Below are 15981 nucleotides of genomic sequence, written 5' to 3'. Positions count from 1 at the left end.
AGAATACTACAGTTTTGCAACAAATATATTTACACACAAGTAAAGAACACCCAGTTTCTCAGCTATGTTCCTGCCTTGACTAGCAATTTAACCCATGTCCTCCAAAATGACATTTCCTTGAAAGATGCATCCGTTAAAGAGTAAATGAGCTTCACCATTTATTTAAAGCATAGGGCACAGCCACTAATTACCAGTCTCATTCCTGAAATATACAACTGAAATACAAGCCAGCCTCCAGAATGCTAACAACACTGACCATGAACAGAAGTTACATCACATGTAACCTGATTAAGTCATATTTCCAATACAGTCCTGGATAATAGAGGGACAGCAATGCCTTTAGTGATGGACACCAGTGACACAAGGGAGTAGAAGTTGGTTGACAAGTGGCAGCTTTCTCTGGAAGTGTGATGACCTTTAATGCAGGGCTTAAAGCACGCTCACTCCTCTTAACCCCTGCACCCCAAAGCCTGTTTTCAACTTCCTGACCAGGCCATTTTTTTCAATTCTGACCACTGTCACTTTATGAGGTCATAACTCTGAAACGCTTCAACGGATCCTAGTGATTCTGAGACTGTTTTCTCGCGACATATTGTACTTTATGATAGTAGTAAAATTTCTTCGATTAGACTAGCGTTTATTTGTGAAAAAAAAGGAAATTTGGCGAAAATTTAGCAATTTTTAAACTTTTAGTTTTTATGCCCTTAAATTAGAGAGTCATATCACACAAAATAGTTAATAAATAATATTACCCACATGTCTGCTTTACATTAGCACGATTTTGCAAACCTTTTTTTTTTTTTTTTTTTAAGGAAGTTATAAGGGTTAAAAGCTGACCAGCTAGTTCTCATTTTTACAACAAAATTTGCAAAACCTTTTTTTTTTTTTTTTTTTTTTTTTTTTAGGGACCACCTCACACTTGAAGTGACTTTGAGGGGTCTACATGACAGAAAATGCCCAAAAGTGACACCATTCTAAAAACTGCACCCTTCAAGGTACTCAACACCACATTCAAAAAGTTTATTAACCCTTCAGGTTCTTCACAGGAATTTTTGGAATGTTTAATAAAAATTGAACATTTAACTATTTTTCACGGGATCCAAGAAGTATTGTTTCTCCTTGAGGAGAGTGACATGATAAGCATGTCGAGGTGAGGAGACTTAAAGTCGCAATGCTCCTCTGGGAAATATGCAAGTTGTCTCTTCAGAGAGGAAGAGGACTAGAACTCTAGTGCCACCTATTGGAAGTAGCAATCCTAACTATCAATGTCGACCCTTTAACGAGCCTTATCACATGACTTAGGATAATAGCCAAACCAGAATCTCAATTTGCAGACACTGTGTTTCGGGGGTACTGCCCCTCTATTTTTCACAAAATTTTTACTTCAGATCCAATTTGTTTTATTTTACCAAGGGTAACAGGGGAAATTGGACCACAAAAGTTGTTGTACAATTTGTCCTGAGTACGCCGATACCCCATATGTGGGGGTAAACCACTGTTTGGGCGCATGGCAGAGCTCGGAAGGGAAGGAGCGCCATTTGACTTTTCAATGTAAAATTTGCTGGAATTGAGATCGGACACCATGTCGCGTTTGAAGAGCCTCTGATGTGCCTAAACAGTGGAATTACCCCACAAGTTACACCATTTTGGAAAGAAGACCCCCTAAGGAACTTATCTAGATGTGTGGTGAGCACTTTTAACCCAAAATTGTTTCACTAAAGTTTAGAATGTAGAGCCGTGAAAATTAAAAAATCATTTTTTCTTTCCACAAAATGATCTTTTAGCCCGTAATTTTTTTTTCCCCCAAGGGTAACAGTTGAAAGTGGACCCCAAAAGTTGTTGTCCAATTTGTCCTGAGTATGCCGATACCCCATATGTAGGGGGGGAACCACTGTTTGGGCGCACGGCAGAGCTCGGAAGGGAAGGAGCGCCGTTTGGAAAGCAGACTTAGGCCAGCGTCACACTTGGCGTAAGACAATACGCCACGTATTATACGTCCATACTACGGCCGTAATACGGAGAAATGTTCCCAAAATATTGATCCGTAGTCAGGGTGTGTCAGCGTATTTTGCGCATGGCATCCTCCGTATGTAATCTGTATGGCATCCGTACTGCGAGATTTTCTCGCAGGTTTGCAAAACCGACATCTAATGGATTTATGTGCTCAAATGTTCGGGAAAACATATATACAGTATATATATATATATATATATATATATATATATATATATATATATATATATATATATATATATATATATATATAATTGAGACACATATATATTCTGTATTTATATTTACTTCAGCGCAATATCTGTGACAAGCCGGTAATTCAATTGCCGGCTTTTCATTTCTCCTTCCCAAACCCGACAGGATATGAGACATGGTTTACATACAGTAAACCATCTCATATCCCCATTTTTTTTTGCATATTCCACACTACTAATGTTAGTAGTGTGTGTATGCAAGATTTTGGCGCTGTAGCTGCTAAAATAAAGGGTTAAATGGCGGAAAAAATTGGCGTGGGCTCCCGCGCAATTTTCTCCGCCAGAATGGTAAAGCCAGTGACTGAGGGCAGATATTAATAGCCAGGAGAGGGTCCATGGTTATTGGCCCCCCCTGGCTACAAACATCTGCCCCCAGCCACCCCAGAAAAGGCACATCTGGAAGATGCGCCTATTCTGGCACTTGGCCACTCTCTTCCCACTCCCGTGTAGCGGTGGGATATGGGGTAATGAAGGGTTAATGCCACCTTGCTATTGTAAGGTGACATTAAGCCAGATTAATAATGGAGAGGCGTCAATTATGTCACCTATCCATTATTAATCCAATTGTTTGAAAGGGTTAAAAAACACACACATACACGTTATTAAAAAGTATTTTAATGAAATAAACACACAGGTTGTTTTAATAATTTATTGCTCTTTCAATCCATTTGCAGGCCCTCGCTTGGCAAAATAATAAACGCACAATATACATACCTTCTGATGTCCGATCACGTCCCACGAGGTAATCCATCTGAAGGGGTTAACTAATATTACAGGCACGAGCTGCGATAAACCACTCGCTCGTGTCTGTAATCCCCGGGTGCTGAAAGGAAAGCTGGATCTGTACTTACATTGAGTCGCGGTGATGCGCCCCTGCTGGATGTTCTCATGAACTGCAGCCTGGAAACTTTTTCCCACGCTCCAGGTCATATGAGGACATCCACCAGGGGGGCATCACCGCGACTGAAGGAAATGTAGGTCAATGACCTACATTTCCTTCATTCTCCGGGGAATTACAAGCATGAGCACACCGCTGCATTAGCAGGGCTCCTGCTTGTAAATTATTTTAACCCCTTCAGATGGATTACATCGTGGGACGTGACGGTTCAGCTGAGGGTATGTATATTGTGCGTTTATTATTTTGCCAAGCGAGGGCCTGGAAATGGATTGAGAGAGCAATAAATTATTAAAACAACCGCTGTGTTTATTTCATTAAAATACTTTTAAATCATGTGTGTGTGTGTGTTTTTTAACCCTTTCAAACAATTGGATTAATAATGGATAGGTGTCATAATTGACGCCTCTCCATTATTAATCTGGCTTAATGTCACCTTACAATAGCAAGGTGGCATTAACCCTTCATTACCCCATATCCCACCGCTACACGGGAGTGGGAAGAGAGTGGCCAAGTGCCAGAATAGGCGCATCTTCCAGATGTGCCTTTTCTGGGGTGGCTGGGGGCAGATGTTTGTAGCCAGGGGGGGCCAATAACCATGGACCCTCTCCTGGCTATTAATATCTGCCCTCAGTCACTGGCTTTACCATTCTGGCGGAGAAAATTGCGCGGGAGCCCACGCCAATTTTTTCCGCCATTTAACCCGTTATTTTAGCAGCTACAGCGCTGAAATTTTGCACATACACACTACTAACATTAGTAATGTGGAATATGCAAAAAAAAAAGGGGGATATGAGATGGTTTACTGTATGTAAACCATGTCTCATATCCTGTCGGGTTTGTGCAGGAGAAATGAAAAGACGGCAATTGAATTACCGACTTTTCACTAACACCGCTGCGTATTTCTCGCAAGTCACACTGCTGGTCCGTGTGGAATCCGTATTTTTCTCGCCCCCATAGACTTTCATTGGCAAATTTTTTGCGCAATACGCTGACAAACGCAGCATGCTGCGATTTTGTACGGCCGTAGAAAGCCGTATAATACTGAACCGTAATATACGGCAGATAGGAGCAGCCCCATTGAGAATAATTGTGCCGTTTATTTTGCGAGTTTTACGGACGTAATTTCTGCGCTCTTACGTCCGTAAAACTCGCCAGTGTGACTCCGGCCTTAGATGGATTGGTCTGCAGGTGTCACGTTGCATTTGCAGAGCCCCTGATGTACCTAGACAGTAGAAACCTCCCACAAGTGACCCCATATTGGAAACTAGACCTCCCAAGGAACTTATCTAGATGGGTTGTGAGAACTTTGAACCCGCAAGTGTTTCACTACAGTTTATAACGCATGTTGTTTATTTATCATGTGCTTTGTTACATTTTGGGGCTATATAACATTCCAAAAAAGCATTAAAAAATGTTCCTGTATTGAATTTATCATCCATATACTTTTACATGCTTTGTGTTACATAACTGTGGTATTAAAGGGAACCTGTCACCACGTTTTTGGAAGATGGGATAAAAATAGCGTTAAATAGGGGCAGAGGTGGGCATTACATTAGTGTGTTTGTTATGCGTTTATTACCCACCTAAGTTGCCGAAATACCTTTGCAAAGTCTCCGTTTTCGCCTGTCAATCAGGCTGGTCTGGTCAAAAGGGCGTCTTGTCTTCCCCCAGATTTTGCGTAGTTTTCCGTTGGTGGCGTAGTGGTGTGCGCATGCCCAAAGTCCTGAATCCTCTGCCAGGGGATTTAAAAGAGCGCGCTGTTCGTTTTCATTGGTGATCGGTGGGCGCGGCCATCTTCCTTTGGCCGCGCGTGCGCAGAAGCGGCGCTCTGCTGGCCGCGGCTTCAGGAAAATGGCCGCGGGATGCCGCGCGTGCGCAGATGGATATCGCGGCGGCCATTTTCCTGAAGCCGCGGCCAGCAGAGCGCCGCTTCTGCGCACGCGCGGCCAAAGGAAGATGGCCGCGCCCACCGATCACCAATGAAAACGAACAGCGCGCTCTTTTAAATCCCCTGGCAGAGGATTCGGGACCTTGGGCATGCGCACACCACTACGCCACCAACGGAAAACTACGCAAAATCTGGGGGAAGACAACGCCCTTTTGACCAGACCAGCCTGATTGACAGGCGAAAACGGAGACTTTGCAAAGGTATTTCGGCAACTTAGGTGGGTAATAAACGCATAACAAACACACTAATGTAATGCCCACCTCTGCCCCTATTTAACGCTATTTTTATCCCATCTTCCAAAAACGTGGTGACAGGTTCCCTTTAAACTGCAAAAAAACGATTTGACTGCTGCAGGTGACTTTTTTTAATTTTTTTATTAAAGCAATCAGAAAATGCTTAAGGCATGCGGTAAGGGATGTGGAAAGGGAAGTATTAGGGTATGTGCACACGTTGCGGATTTGCTGCGGATCCGCAGCTTTTTTGAGGTGCAGAAACGCTGCAGATCCGCAATTGATTTACAGTACAATGTAAATCAATGAAAAAAAAAAAAAATGATGTGCACACTTTGCGGAAAATCCGCTGCGGAAACGCTGCGGTTTAAAAGAAATAGCATGTCAATTCTTTTTTGTGAATCTGCAGCGTTTTTGTACCCACTCCATTATAGAAAACCGCAGTGGTAAAAACCGTAGCAAATCCGCAAGAAAACCGCAGCAAATCCGCAAGAAAACCGCAGCAAAAACGCACAAAAAAAACACTGCGGAACCGCACAAAAAAACGCAGGTGCGTTTTCTGCCAGGAGAGGCAGAATCCACACCAGAAATCCCTAAGCCTAATCCGCAACGTGTGCACATATCCTAAGTGCTGATGATGGTGCACGCAGATGCCGAGGACGTGGGGCAGGGGCGCCTATGACTTCTGCTAGAGCACAAGAAACAATCCCACCCACGACACAGTCTCCTGTCCCACTTTGCAGGAAGGTACAGTACATCACTCCTAAAGCCACACCAGTGCGAACAGGAGGTCGGTTGGATAGCAGATAATGATCCAACAAGCTTGCCAGGACCACCAAGTCTTCCACATGGTAAAGTCTAACCACCCAAGAGTCTGGATCATGTATTCTTCACAATGTTCTACCATCAAGTTGAGTCACAGGAGACTAGAGATCCCACACTAGGACACTATGAGGAGCTCTTTACAACAACATTGTCACAACTCTGTTGTCGGGTGTCCCAGGACCAGAGGCACCTACCCTGTCCCTAAAGTAGGGGTGCCCTAGCTCGCCCTGTTCCTCAGATTACTTATGATTGTGAAGATGCCGGGGTCACGTACCTTGCCTTAGCTCCTGAATCTGCCTTCAGTCTGTACCCTTCCCCCATCGGGGGAAGAGATGAGTAGTAGTGTACCATAATACACCAGACTAACATTGATAAGGAAAATACCAAATAATACAAATATACACACAGACAGAGGGAAATACCAGGGAGTGGAGGATGGGGTTAAATCAAAGTAGAAGAATGGGAATTATCACACTGCCAAAACCAAGGGGGAAAAAAAAAAAAAAAATCACAGATTAATACACCAAATGCCTTTTCCAATAATAACCACCCGCAAAAGCTATCTCAAACAATGAATACTAGCCAGGGCCCAGATTATTTAGGAGATAAGAGTTGCTAACTGAACAACTGAGAGGCTAAACACAGGAAAGCTTCCAGGAGCTCTCAACTGAGCAGATTAAGTCCTGCACTGCTAAAATAAACCTACACCATTTAATATGAAGGTAAAGGTACCTTCACACTAAGCGACGCTGCAGCGATACATACAACGATGCCGATCGCTGCAGCGTCGCTGTGTGGTCACTGGAGAGCTGTCACACAGACCGCTCTCCAGCGACCAACGATGCCGAGGTCCCCGGGTAACCAGGGTAAACATCGGGTTGCTAAGCCCAGGGCCGCGCTTAGTAACCCGATGTTTACCCTGGTTACCAGTGTAATATGTAAAATAACAAACAGTACATACTCACATTCGCGTCCCCCGGCGACGGCTTCCCTGCACTGACTGAGTGCCGGCCCTAACAGCAGAGCGGTGACGTCACCGCTGTGCTGTGCTTTTACTTTACGGCCAGCGCTCAGTCAGTGCAGGAAGCGGACAGCGAGAGACGTGTGACAGACATCAGAGGGTGAGTATGTACTGTTTGTTTTTTTTTACTTTTACGATGGTAACCAGGGTAAACATCGGGTTACTAAGCGCGGCCCTGCGCTTAGTAACCCGATATTTACCCTGGTTACCATTGTAAAACATCGCTGGCATCGTTGCTTTTGATGTCAAACAACGATACATGGCGATCTGACGACCAAATAAAGTTCTGAACTTTCCTAAACGACCAGCGATATCACAGCAGGATCCTGATCGCTGCTGCCTGTCAAACTCAACGATATCGCTATCCAGGACGCTGCAACGTCACGGATCGCTATAGTTATCGCTGCAAAGTCGTTTAGTGTGAAGGTACCTTTAAGTGCTTCTAATCAGTGCAGGAGTAGGAGACATCAGACGCTGTGGTCTTCTGGATCCTCACTGTCGTGGTAAACCCGCAACTCACATTAGAATTTTATTTTGAACCTTACTATGCAAATCATTATAGATTTCGCAAGAGGGACAGGAGGAGATGTGGTGTAATGATACAGAAAACTTATTAAAGAAGCCAAGATCACAAGAAGATGACAGTGGAGAATGGCAAATTATGTTTAAGGAGGTAGATATGATGATGAGAAAGTTGCCGATAACTCAGGTTGATAAGTTACCATGTCAGTAGAACCAGGTTGTGGTGCTGGAAGACTAGGTGGTGGATGACAAAGTCACCGACCCAACCTGAAAAGCTGGCATGCAGGAAAAAGGCCAGAAGCACTAAGTGAGAGGAATCGGCAGCACGGAAACAAGCAGGAAGGTGATCAGAGGGAGAGGTGTGTTATGACCCCAATGGCGAGGGTCTCAGAGGAACGTGGTAGTCTGCAGAGTACAAAAATCCAGCTCATAGGGCAGTGGTAACTGGGTTGACCATATATCTACTCCTAACGCCAACACTAGAAGTAGCCGGGGATCATTCCTACGTTGATTCTAGATGACACGCGCCAGCCGGAGAATCTAGCTACCCCTAGTAGAGGAAAACAAAGACCTTTCTTGCCTCCAGAGAAAGGGACCCCAAAGCTGGATAGAAGCCCCCCACAAATAATGACGGTTAGGTAAGAGGAAATGACAAACACAGAAATGAACCAGGTTTAGCACAGAGAGGCCCGCTTACTGATAGCAGAATAAAGAAAGGTAACTTATATGGTCAACAAAAACCCTATCAAAATCCACACTGGAAATTCAAGAACCCCCGAACCGTCTAACGGTCCGGGGGGAGAACACCAGCCCCCCTAGAGCTTCCAGCAAAGGTCAGGATATAGATTTGGAACAAGCTGGACAAAAATACAAAACCAAAACAAATAGCAAAAAGCAAAAGGCAGACTTAGCTGATATAACTGGAACCAGGATCAGTAGACAAGAGCACAGCAGACTAGCTCTGATAACTACGTTGCCAGGCATTGAACTGAAGGTCCAGGGAGCTTATATAGCAACACCCCTAACTAACGACCCAGGTGCGGATAAAAGGAATGACAGAAAAACCAGAGTCAAAAAACTAGCAACCACTAGAGGGAGCAAAAAGCAAATTCACAACAGAGGTGATCAGAGGGAGAAGGTGGGCAACTGTTCCACAGAGCACCGACACCTGTCAATTCCTCAGAGTTAAGGTACCGTCACATTAAGCGACGCTGCAGCGATATCGACAACGATGCCGATCGCTGCAGCGTCGCTGTGTGGTCGCTGGAGAGCTGTCACACAGACAGCTCTCCAGCGACCAACGATGCCAAAGTCCCCGGGTAACCAGGGTAAACATCGGGTTACTAAGCGCAGGGCTGCGCTTAGTAACCCGATGTTTACCCTGGTTACCAGTGTAAACGTAAAAAAAAAAAAGTACATACTCACCTTCTGATGTCCGTCAGGTCCCTGGCCGTCTGCTTCCCGCACTGACTGTGAGCTCCGGCCGGCAGTAAAAAGCAGAGCACAGTGGTGACGTCACCGCTGTGATGTGCTTTACGGCCGGCAGGCGCTCGTATATTGTGGGTTTATTATTTTGCCAAGCGAGGGTCTTGAGATGGATTGAGAGTGCATTAAAATACTAAAACAACCTGTGTGTTTATTTCATTAAAATACTTTTTAATAATGTGTGTGTTTTTTTAACCCTTTCAGACAATTGGATTAATAATGGATAGGTGTCATAATTGACGCCTCTCCATTATTAATCTGGCTTAATGTCACCTTACAATAGCAAGGTGGCATTAACCCTTCATTACCCCATATCCCACCGCTACAGGGGAGTGGGAAGAGAGTGGCCAAGTGCCAGAATAGGCGCATCTTCCAGATGTGCCTTTTCTGGGGTGGCTGGGGGCAGATGTTTTTAGCCACGGGGGGTCCAATAACCATGGACCCTCTCCTGGCTATTAATATCTGCCCTCAGTCACTGGCTTTACCCCTCTGGCGGAGAAAATTGCGCGGGAGCCCACGCCAATTTTTTCCGCGAATTAACCCTTTATTTTAGCAGCTACAGCGCCCAAATTTTGCACATACACACTACTAACATTAGTAGTGTGGAATATGCAAAAAAAAAAGGGGATATGAGATGGTTTACTGTATGTAAACCATGTCTCATATCATGTCGGGTTTAGGCAGGAGAAATGAAAAGCCGGCAATTGAATTACCGGCTTTTCACTAACACCGCTGCGTATTTCTCGCAAGTCACACTGCTGGTCCGCGTGGAATCCGTATTTTTCTCACCCCCATAGACTTTCATTGGCGTATTATTTGCGCAATACGCTGACAAACGCAGCATGCTGCGATTTTGTACGGCCGTAGAAGGCCGTAGAAAGCCGTATAATACTGAACCGTAATATACGGCTGATAGGAGCAGCCCCATTGAGAATAATTGTGCCGTTTGTTTGGCGAGTTTTACGGACGTATTTTCTGCGCTCTTAAGTCCGTAAAACTCGCTAGTGTGACGCCGGCCTAAGGCTTGATGAGCAGCAGAGGCCAGTTGTCGAATTTCAGCTCAATTATGCCCAACGGTATTCTGGGCAGCCTACGCACATAACTTAAGAGTGGGCATAGATTTCTGACATTTGTGCGGATCTCCAAAACTTTGCGGACTCCACAAATATGAGTGTTGATGATGCCATAGTCCGTGCAACAATCCCGCTTCTCTACCTAATTAAAACAGTTGCTGCTCACAATTAAACATGAAGCTATGCATGCGGATCAGGTAGAGATGGAGGAAGACATGAGACAGGGAGATACTACCCAACCCAGAATCATCTCATTTGCTGAGTGGAAATTGGGTAACAATGAGGAGGTGGAGGCTGAGGAGGAACAGGAGTGAACTACTAGCCTCTGTTGCGCTAGCACCCACACAACCTTCTTCTCGTCTCTCCTACGTCAATGGGCTGAGGAGGAGGACACAGAAAGTTGTCGTCATGGTGGAGACAGGGAAGTGTTGGCTGTAGGGAGCCTTACACATATAGCCGACATTATATTATTCTACCTTTACCATGAGCTCGCGTTACATTTATCTTGGCAGGAAAAAAAAAGGGACTGGGAGACACACTCTACAAGGAGAACTTTGCATCTTTTCTTCCTGAGGTGGAGAGGTCTTCTAAAATAGTGCTATATCAGAAGGCCATTGTGGAAAATATGTTGAAAAAATTCCGATCAGTCCACACAAGCGGCAGAGGTCAAGTTCCCTTGCCCAACCAAGGAGGAGAGGCCAAGGAGACACAGCAAAATCATGACACCCTCTCAGCATCCAGGGCCTGATGACTGGGTATTTTTGACCAGGAGGGAAACATTTTTTTAAGATGGTAAAGCAATACCCGACAGACCAAACCAGCGTACTCCCTAATTCCTGTGCGTCCTTCAAAGCTGGACACCTGGTACCATTGGCCCCTTAATGCCTTGGAGGTGAGGGGCTGCCCTGCCACTAGCATCTCGTCTGAGCATGGTGTGTGTGGTCATAACAGACAGGAGCATTCATCTGTCAAGAGAGAATGATGACTGACTCACTCTGATAAAATGAACAAAGCCTGGATTAGCCCCCAACTTTTCCACACCACCAAACAGCAGCACAAGGTGTTTTTAATGTTCTATATTTGAATTGTTGTTGCCATCAAGGGTGCATAGATGACCCTCCTTACAATTTTTTCCTGGCTTTGTACTGTGTGCAGAGCCTTTATAAGTGTAGGAGTACCACAACTACACTTTGTTCACAATAAATATTTAAATGAGGCACTACAGTTAGAGACTTCAAGGCTGTATGGATGACCTTGCTTGTAATTTTTGGCAGGCTTTGCACTTAGTGCATAGCCTTTGTGAGTCTAGGAGTACCAATACATGACAAGTTGAACAGAATGCGTATGACGCCCTCCTGTATGTCTAATACAGGGTGTATTGGAGTCCCTCTAACATCTAATTTTTGGAAGTTCTTGCTTCCTTCATAAATTACACTGGCATTTCCAAATTTTTTAATTAAAAAAATAAAAGTCAATTTCAGTTTACTTTTTTTTTTTTTTTTTTTTTTTCATAAATCCTTTTAAAATGTTGCCTCATATACAAGTCATTATACAGGAAAGTAGGTTTTTAACTTTTATTTTCCTGTACACTCCAGTTTCTTATTGATTTTGAATATTTTGCCATCACTCCTTAAAGTGGAGTAAAAGTCTGACATCATTGTTCTCAGCAGTAATCTGGGAGTCAGAGCTGCTTCCAGGGGTATTCCCCATGCTGTTCTCCTTCCATTCAGCACTTTTCCCATCCATGTCAACATTTTCACTGCTCCTCAGACTTCCTTGCAGGGTCTGCTAGAAATCTGCTCAGATTTCCCATTGACTACCAATATACTCGTTACTTGAAATCAGCATCCAACCATTAGGAATTGCTCAGTTTCAGAACAGAGCATCCGAGCATTTTAGTGCTCTCTCATCCCTGATCAATTCCCCACCTTTCTCTTTATGAAAACACTGTTATAATTGTTTCCAGTGCGCCATGTGATACACAACCCTGCTGCTATGCCAAGTATGGCTTAAAGAGAAAGTGTATGGCACTATTCACTTGTCATTTTGTAACAGAAAATAACTAGATCAAACATGGATTAACACTTTGGTTTCCTGTTGCATGCTCCATTTGTAACGGAATACATCTACTGTTCTGCGCATTTGCAGAGCCTAAAAAAGAAATCCATTACAAAATGATTTATCAGTTATCCACAGATTTCAACATAAAAAAAAAAACAGATCCAGTTGCAGTGTTTTTATTCTAAGGCTAGGTTCACATTGCGTTAAACGGACTGCGCAACGCAAGTGCCTTTTAAAGATCGCGTTATGCGATCGCGCTAGCGCAGATGCTTCATCTGTGCTAGCGGTGACGGACCCGAAAACGCTGCAGACCGCGTCTGAGGGTCCGTCACAGAATGACGGCACATCGCTAACACATGCAGATTATGACATGCGTTAGCGATGCGCTACATAATGGCAGCTAATGGGCGCGCTAACGCATCTGTTACATAGCGTTAGTGCCGCTATGTAACGGATGCCGTCAGCGCATTGCCATTAACGCAATGAGAACCTAGCCTAATAGGACCAAAAAAAAAAAAGTTGTGACGGCTACATGTTTTGATCCAGCTGAAAAAAAAGAAGACAGCAGTTTGGTTTCAGTGAAAGGGAAGACATCTTCGGACATTTTTCACCAGTCAGAAGAAATAACTACTACACATCACATGTGAACAGAGCCCAATCCCTCAGAGAAGGCGCATGACGGAACCGAATGGCAATAATGGCTAGAAGCCTGCTGCAAGTTACTGGGAGAAAACCAAAGTGTGCGCCGTGCATCTGCTGCCAGTGTAAAGCAACGTTCACATTTGCGGTCGGCGCCGCAGCATGCGTCATGCGCCCCTATATTTAACATGGGGGCGTATGGACATGCGTCGCACTTGCGTTTTGCGCCGCATGCGTCCCTGCGGCGCCCGCGTCCGGGCGCAGAGGACGCAGCAAGTTGCATTTTTGCTGCGTCCAAAATCAATGAAAAAAAGGACGCATGCGGCGCAAAACGCAAATGTGAACGTAGCCTAGACCGCCGGGAAGACGCCTGTATACAGGGGTGGATGAGAGCAGTCAGAGGTCACACATGATCCCACCGAGGGGCACGCCGCCGTATCCTGGCCCAGATTATACATAAGGGCACACAAAGGCTGATATAATGGCAGCTGGATGCGGAGCCGACAGCCTGGCCCTCTGCTAGCCTCCGGGGTCTCTGCTGAGTGCTGTGTGATGGGGCAGCAGTGCTGGGACCAGGGTGTCAAAGATAGAAAGCTAGGAGCCGAGACATCTCCATCTGCGCAGAGCCGCACACAGCCATACACCATGCAGAGCCATACACCATGCAGAGCCATACACCATGCAGAGCCATACACCATGCAGAGCCATACACCATGCAGAGCCATACACCATGCAGAGCCATACACCATGCAGAGCCATACACCGCGCAGAGCCATACACCGCGCAGAGCCATACACCGCGCAGAGCCATACACCGCGCAGAGCCGCACACCGCGCAGAGCCGCACACCGCGCAGAGCCGCACACCGCGCAGAGCCGCACACCGCGCAGAGCCGCACACCGTGCAGAGCCGCACCAAGTGATATAATAGCAACACCAATAATAATATCAGCAATAAATGGTGTCCGGCAGAGATCAGGGACACTTACAGGGACTATGATACAGTGACAAGTGGCTGGGCAGCTCCAGGACACTGACTACTGAGGCCGGCAGCGCTGGGGGTCCGCCACGCCAGCTCCTCCACCAGAATCCCACCACTAGCAGGGGACATATGGGATGGGCATACTCACAATCTCTCGGCATTCCTGGGGAGCCCCTTGGGCACAGCTCTCAGTGCCAGGCCATGGCAATCCACATTGAGCCCGGAGCAGGTACACTTGGCAGGACAACTATCCACCAGGGTAAAAGTGATGAAACTCCAGACCCCCAGGACCAGCAGCAGGGTCACGTGTCCCCCTCGGGGCTGCGGCAGCATGGTTCTCCTCCTAGTGGCCCTTCCTCTGGACAGCTACAAGTTGCCGGGGCTCAGCACTCTCCGCACTCACCACCCAGCGCTGCTGCCAAGTTCATCCTTGCACCCGGCACAGACCTCAGGGGAGTTACACTCCGGACAGGAGAAGTCCTCGGATACAAGCTCAGCCCACAGCTTGTCAAGGTCCGGTCCGTCCTGATGAGGGGAAATCTCCGTGATTGCTGGAAGAGAAGGAAGCAGCGAGAACCAAGACTGAGCTGGAAGCTGATCGCTTCCCGGGAGTCAGCTGGAGGAATTGTCCTCACGCCTGCCTCCCCCTAGTGGCGGCTCTTGGTAAACGCGCCGTAGTCCCGGAGCAGCTGCCGCTTTGCCAGGTAATAGTTCACGGGGCGCCTGCTGGTCAGTCAGTCAGTCAGTCAGTCAGTCAGCGAGCAGCAGCTCACTGCAGCTTATGCCGAGTGCAGCCGGAGCGTGTGACTGACACAGCAGAGAGGACACATCTCCTCTACTCTCCCGGGAAAGTGGGATCAAAAGCTTCCAGCCCCCCTCCAAAATCTGCACGCCGGGCTCATTGGTGCACACGGGAGTGACGTGCACATTCCTGCACGGACTGACGAGTAGAAAGGGCGGGAACAGCGCAATCAGCGTCTGCATCTGCACTCACTAGTGGGGTCTGCACTCACTATCAGCATCTGCACTCACTAGTGGGGTCTGCACTCACTATCAGCATCTGCACTCACTAGTGGGGTCTGCACTCACTATCAGCATCTGCACTCACTAGTGGGGTCTGCACTCACTATCAGCGTCTGCACTCACTAGTGGGGTCTGCACTCACTATCAGCATCTGCACTCACTAGTGGGGTCTGCACTCACTATCAGCGTCTGCACTCACTAGTGGGGTCTGCACTCACTATCAGCATCTGCACTCACTAGTGGGGTCTGCACTCACTATCAGCATCTGCACTCACTAGTGGGGTCTGCACTCACTATCAGCATCTGCACTCACTAGTGGGGTCTGCACTCACTATCAGCATCTGCACTCACTAGTGGGGTCTGCACTCACTATCAGCGTCTGCACTCGCTAGTGGGGTCTGCACTCACTATCAGCATCTGCACTCACTAGTGGGGTCTGCATTCACTAGCGGGGTCTGCACTCACTAGTGGGGTCTGCACTCACTATCAGCATCTGCACTCACTAGTGGGGTCTGCACTCACTATCAGCATCTGCACTCACTAGTGGGGTCTGCACTCACTATCAGCATCTGCACTCACTAGTGGGGTCTGCACTCACTATCAGCATCTGCACTCACTAGTGGGGTCTGCACTCACTATCAGCATCTGCACTCACTAGTGGGGTCTGCACTCACTAGTGGGGTCTGCACTCACTATCAGCATCTGCACTCACTAGTGGGGTCTGCACTCACTATCAGCATCTGCACTCACTAGTGGGGTCTGCACTCACTATCAGCATCTGCACTCACTAGTGGGGTCTGCACTCACTATCAGCATCTGCACTCACTAGTGGGGTCTGCACTCACTAGTGGGGTCTGCACTCACTATCAGCATCTGAACTCACTAGTGGGGTCTGCACTCACTATCAGCTTCTGCACTCACTAGCGGGGTCTGCACTCACTAGCGGGGTCTGCACTCACTATCAGCGTCTGCACTCGCTAGCGGGGTCTGCACTTACTATCAGCGTCTG

The 15981-nt window shown here is 46.7% G+C and overlaps 1 protein-coding gene across 4 annotated transcripts in view; it reads right to left on the bottom strand.

Moving 5' to 3' along the window:
• LOC143776549 (slit homolog 2 protein-like) overlaps positions 1–14956 on the bottom strand; it is a 215659-nt gene extending 200703 nt beyond the window's left edge. The window contains exon 1 of one of the 4 annotated variants that reach the window (XR_013215865.1): positions 14098–14956. Coding sequence is in view for 3 of the 4 variants with exons in the window: in XM_077266021.1 (XP_077122136.1) it covers positions 14098–14282 (185 nt within the window). In the remaining variant the exon portion in view is untranslated. The remainder of the gene's footprint in view (positions 1–14097) is intronic. The other 3 variants (XM_077266021.1, XM_077266020.1, XM_077266019.1) reach the window with 3 other exon arrangements.
• Between the last annotated feature and the right edge of the window lie 1025 nt (positions 14957–15981).

Source organism: Ranitomeya variabilis, chromosome 5 (genome assembly GCF_051348905.1).
Source record: "Ranitomeya variabilis isolate aRanVar5 chromosome 5, aRanVar5.hap1, whole genome shotgun sequence".
In the NCBI taxonomy this organism is placed as follows: Eukaryota; Metazoa; Chordata; class Amphibia; order Anura; family Dendrobatidae; genus Ranitomeya; species Ranitomeya variabilis.
This window is presented reverse-complemented; position numbering and strand designations above follow the sequence as displayed.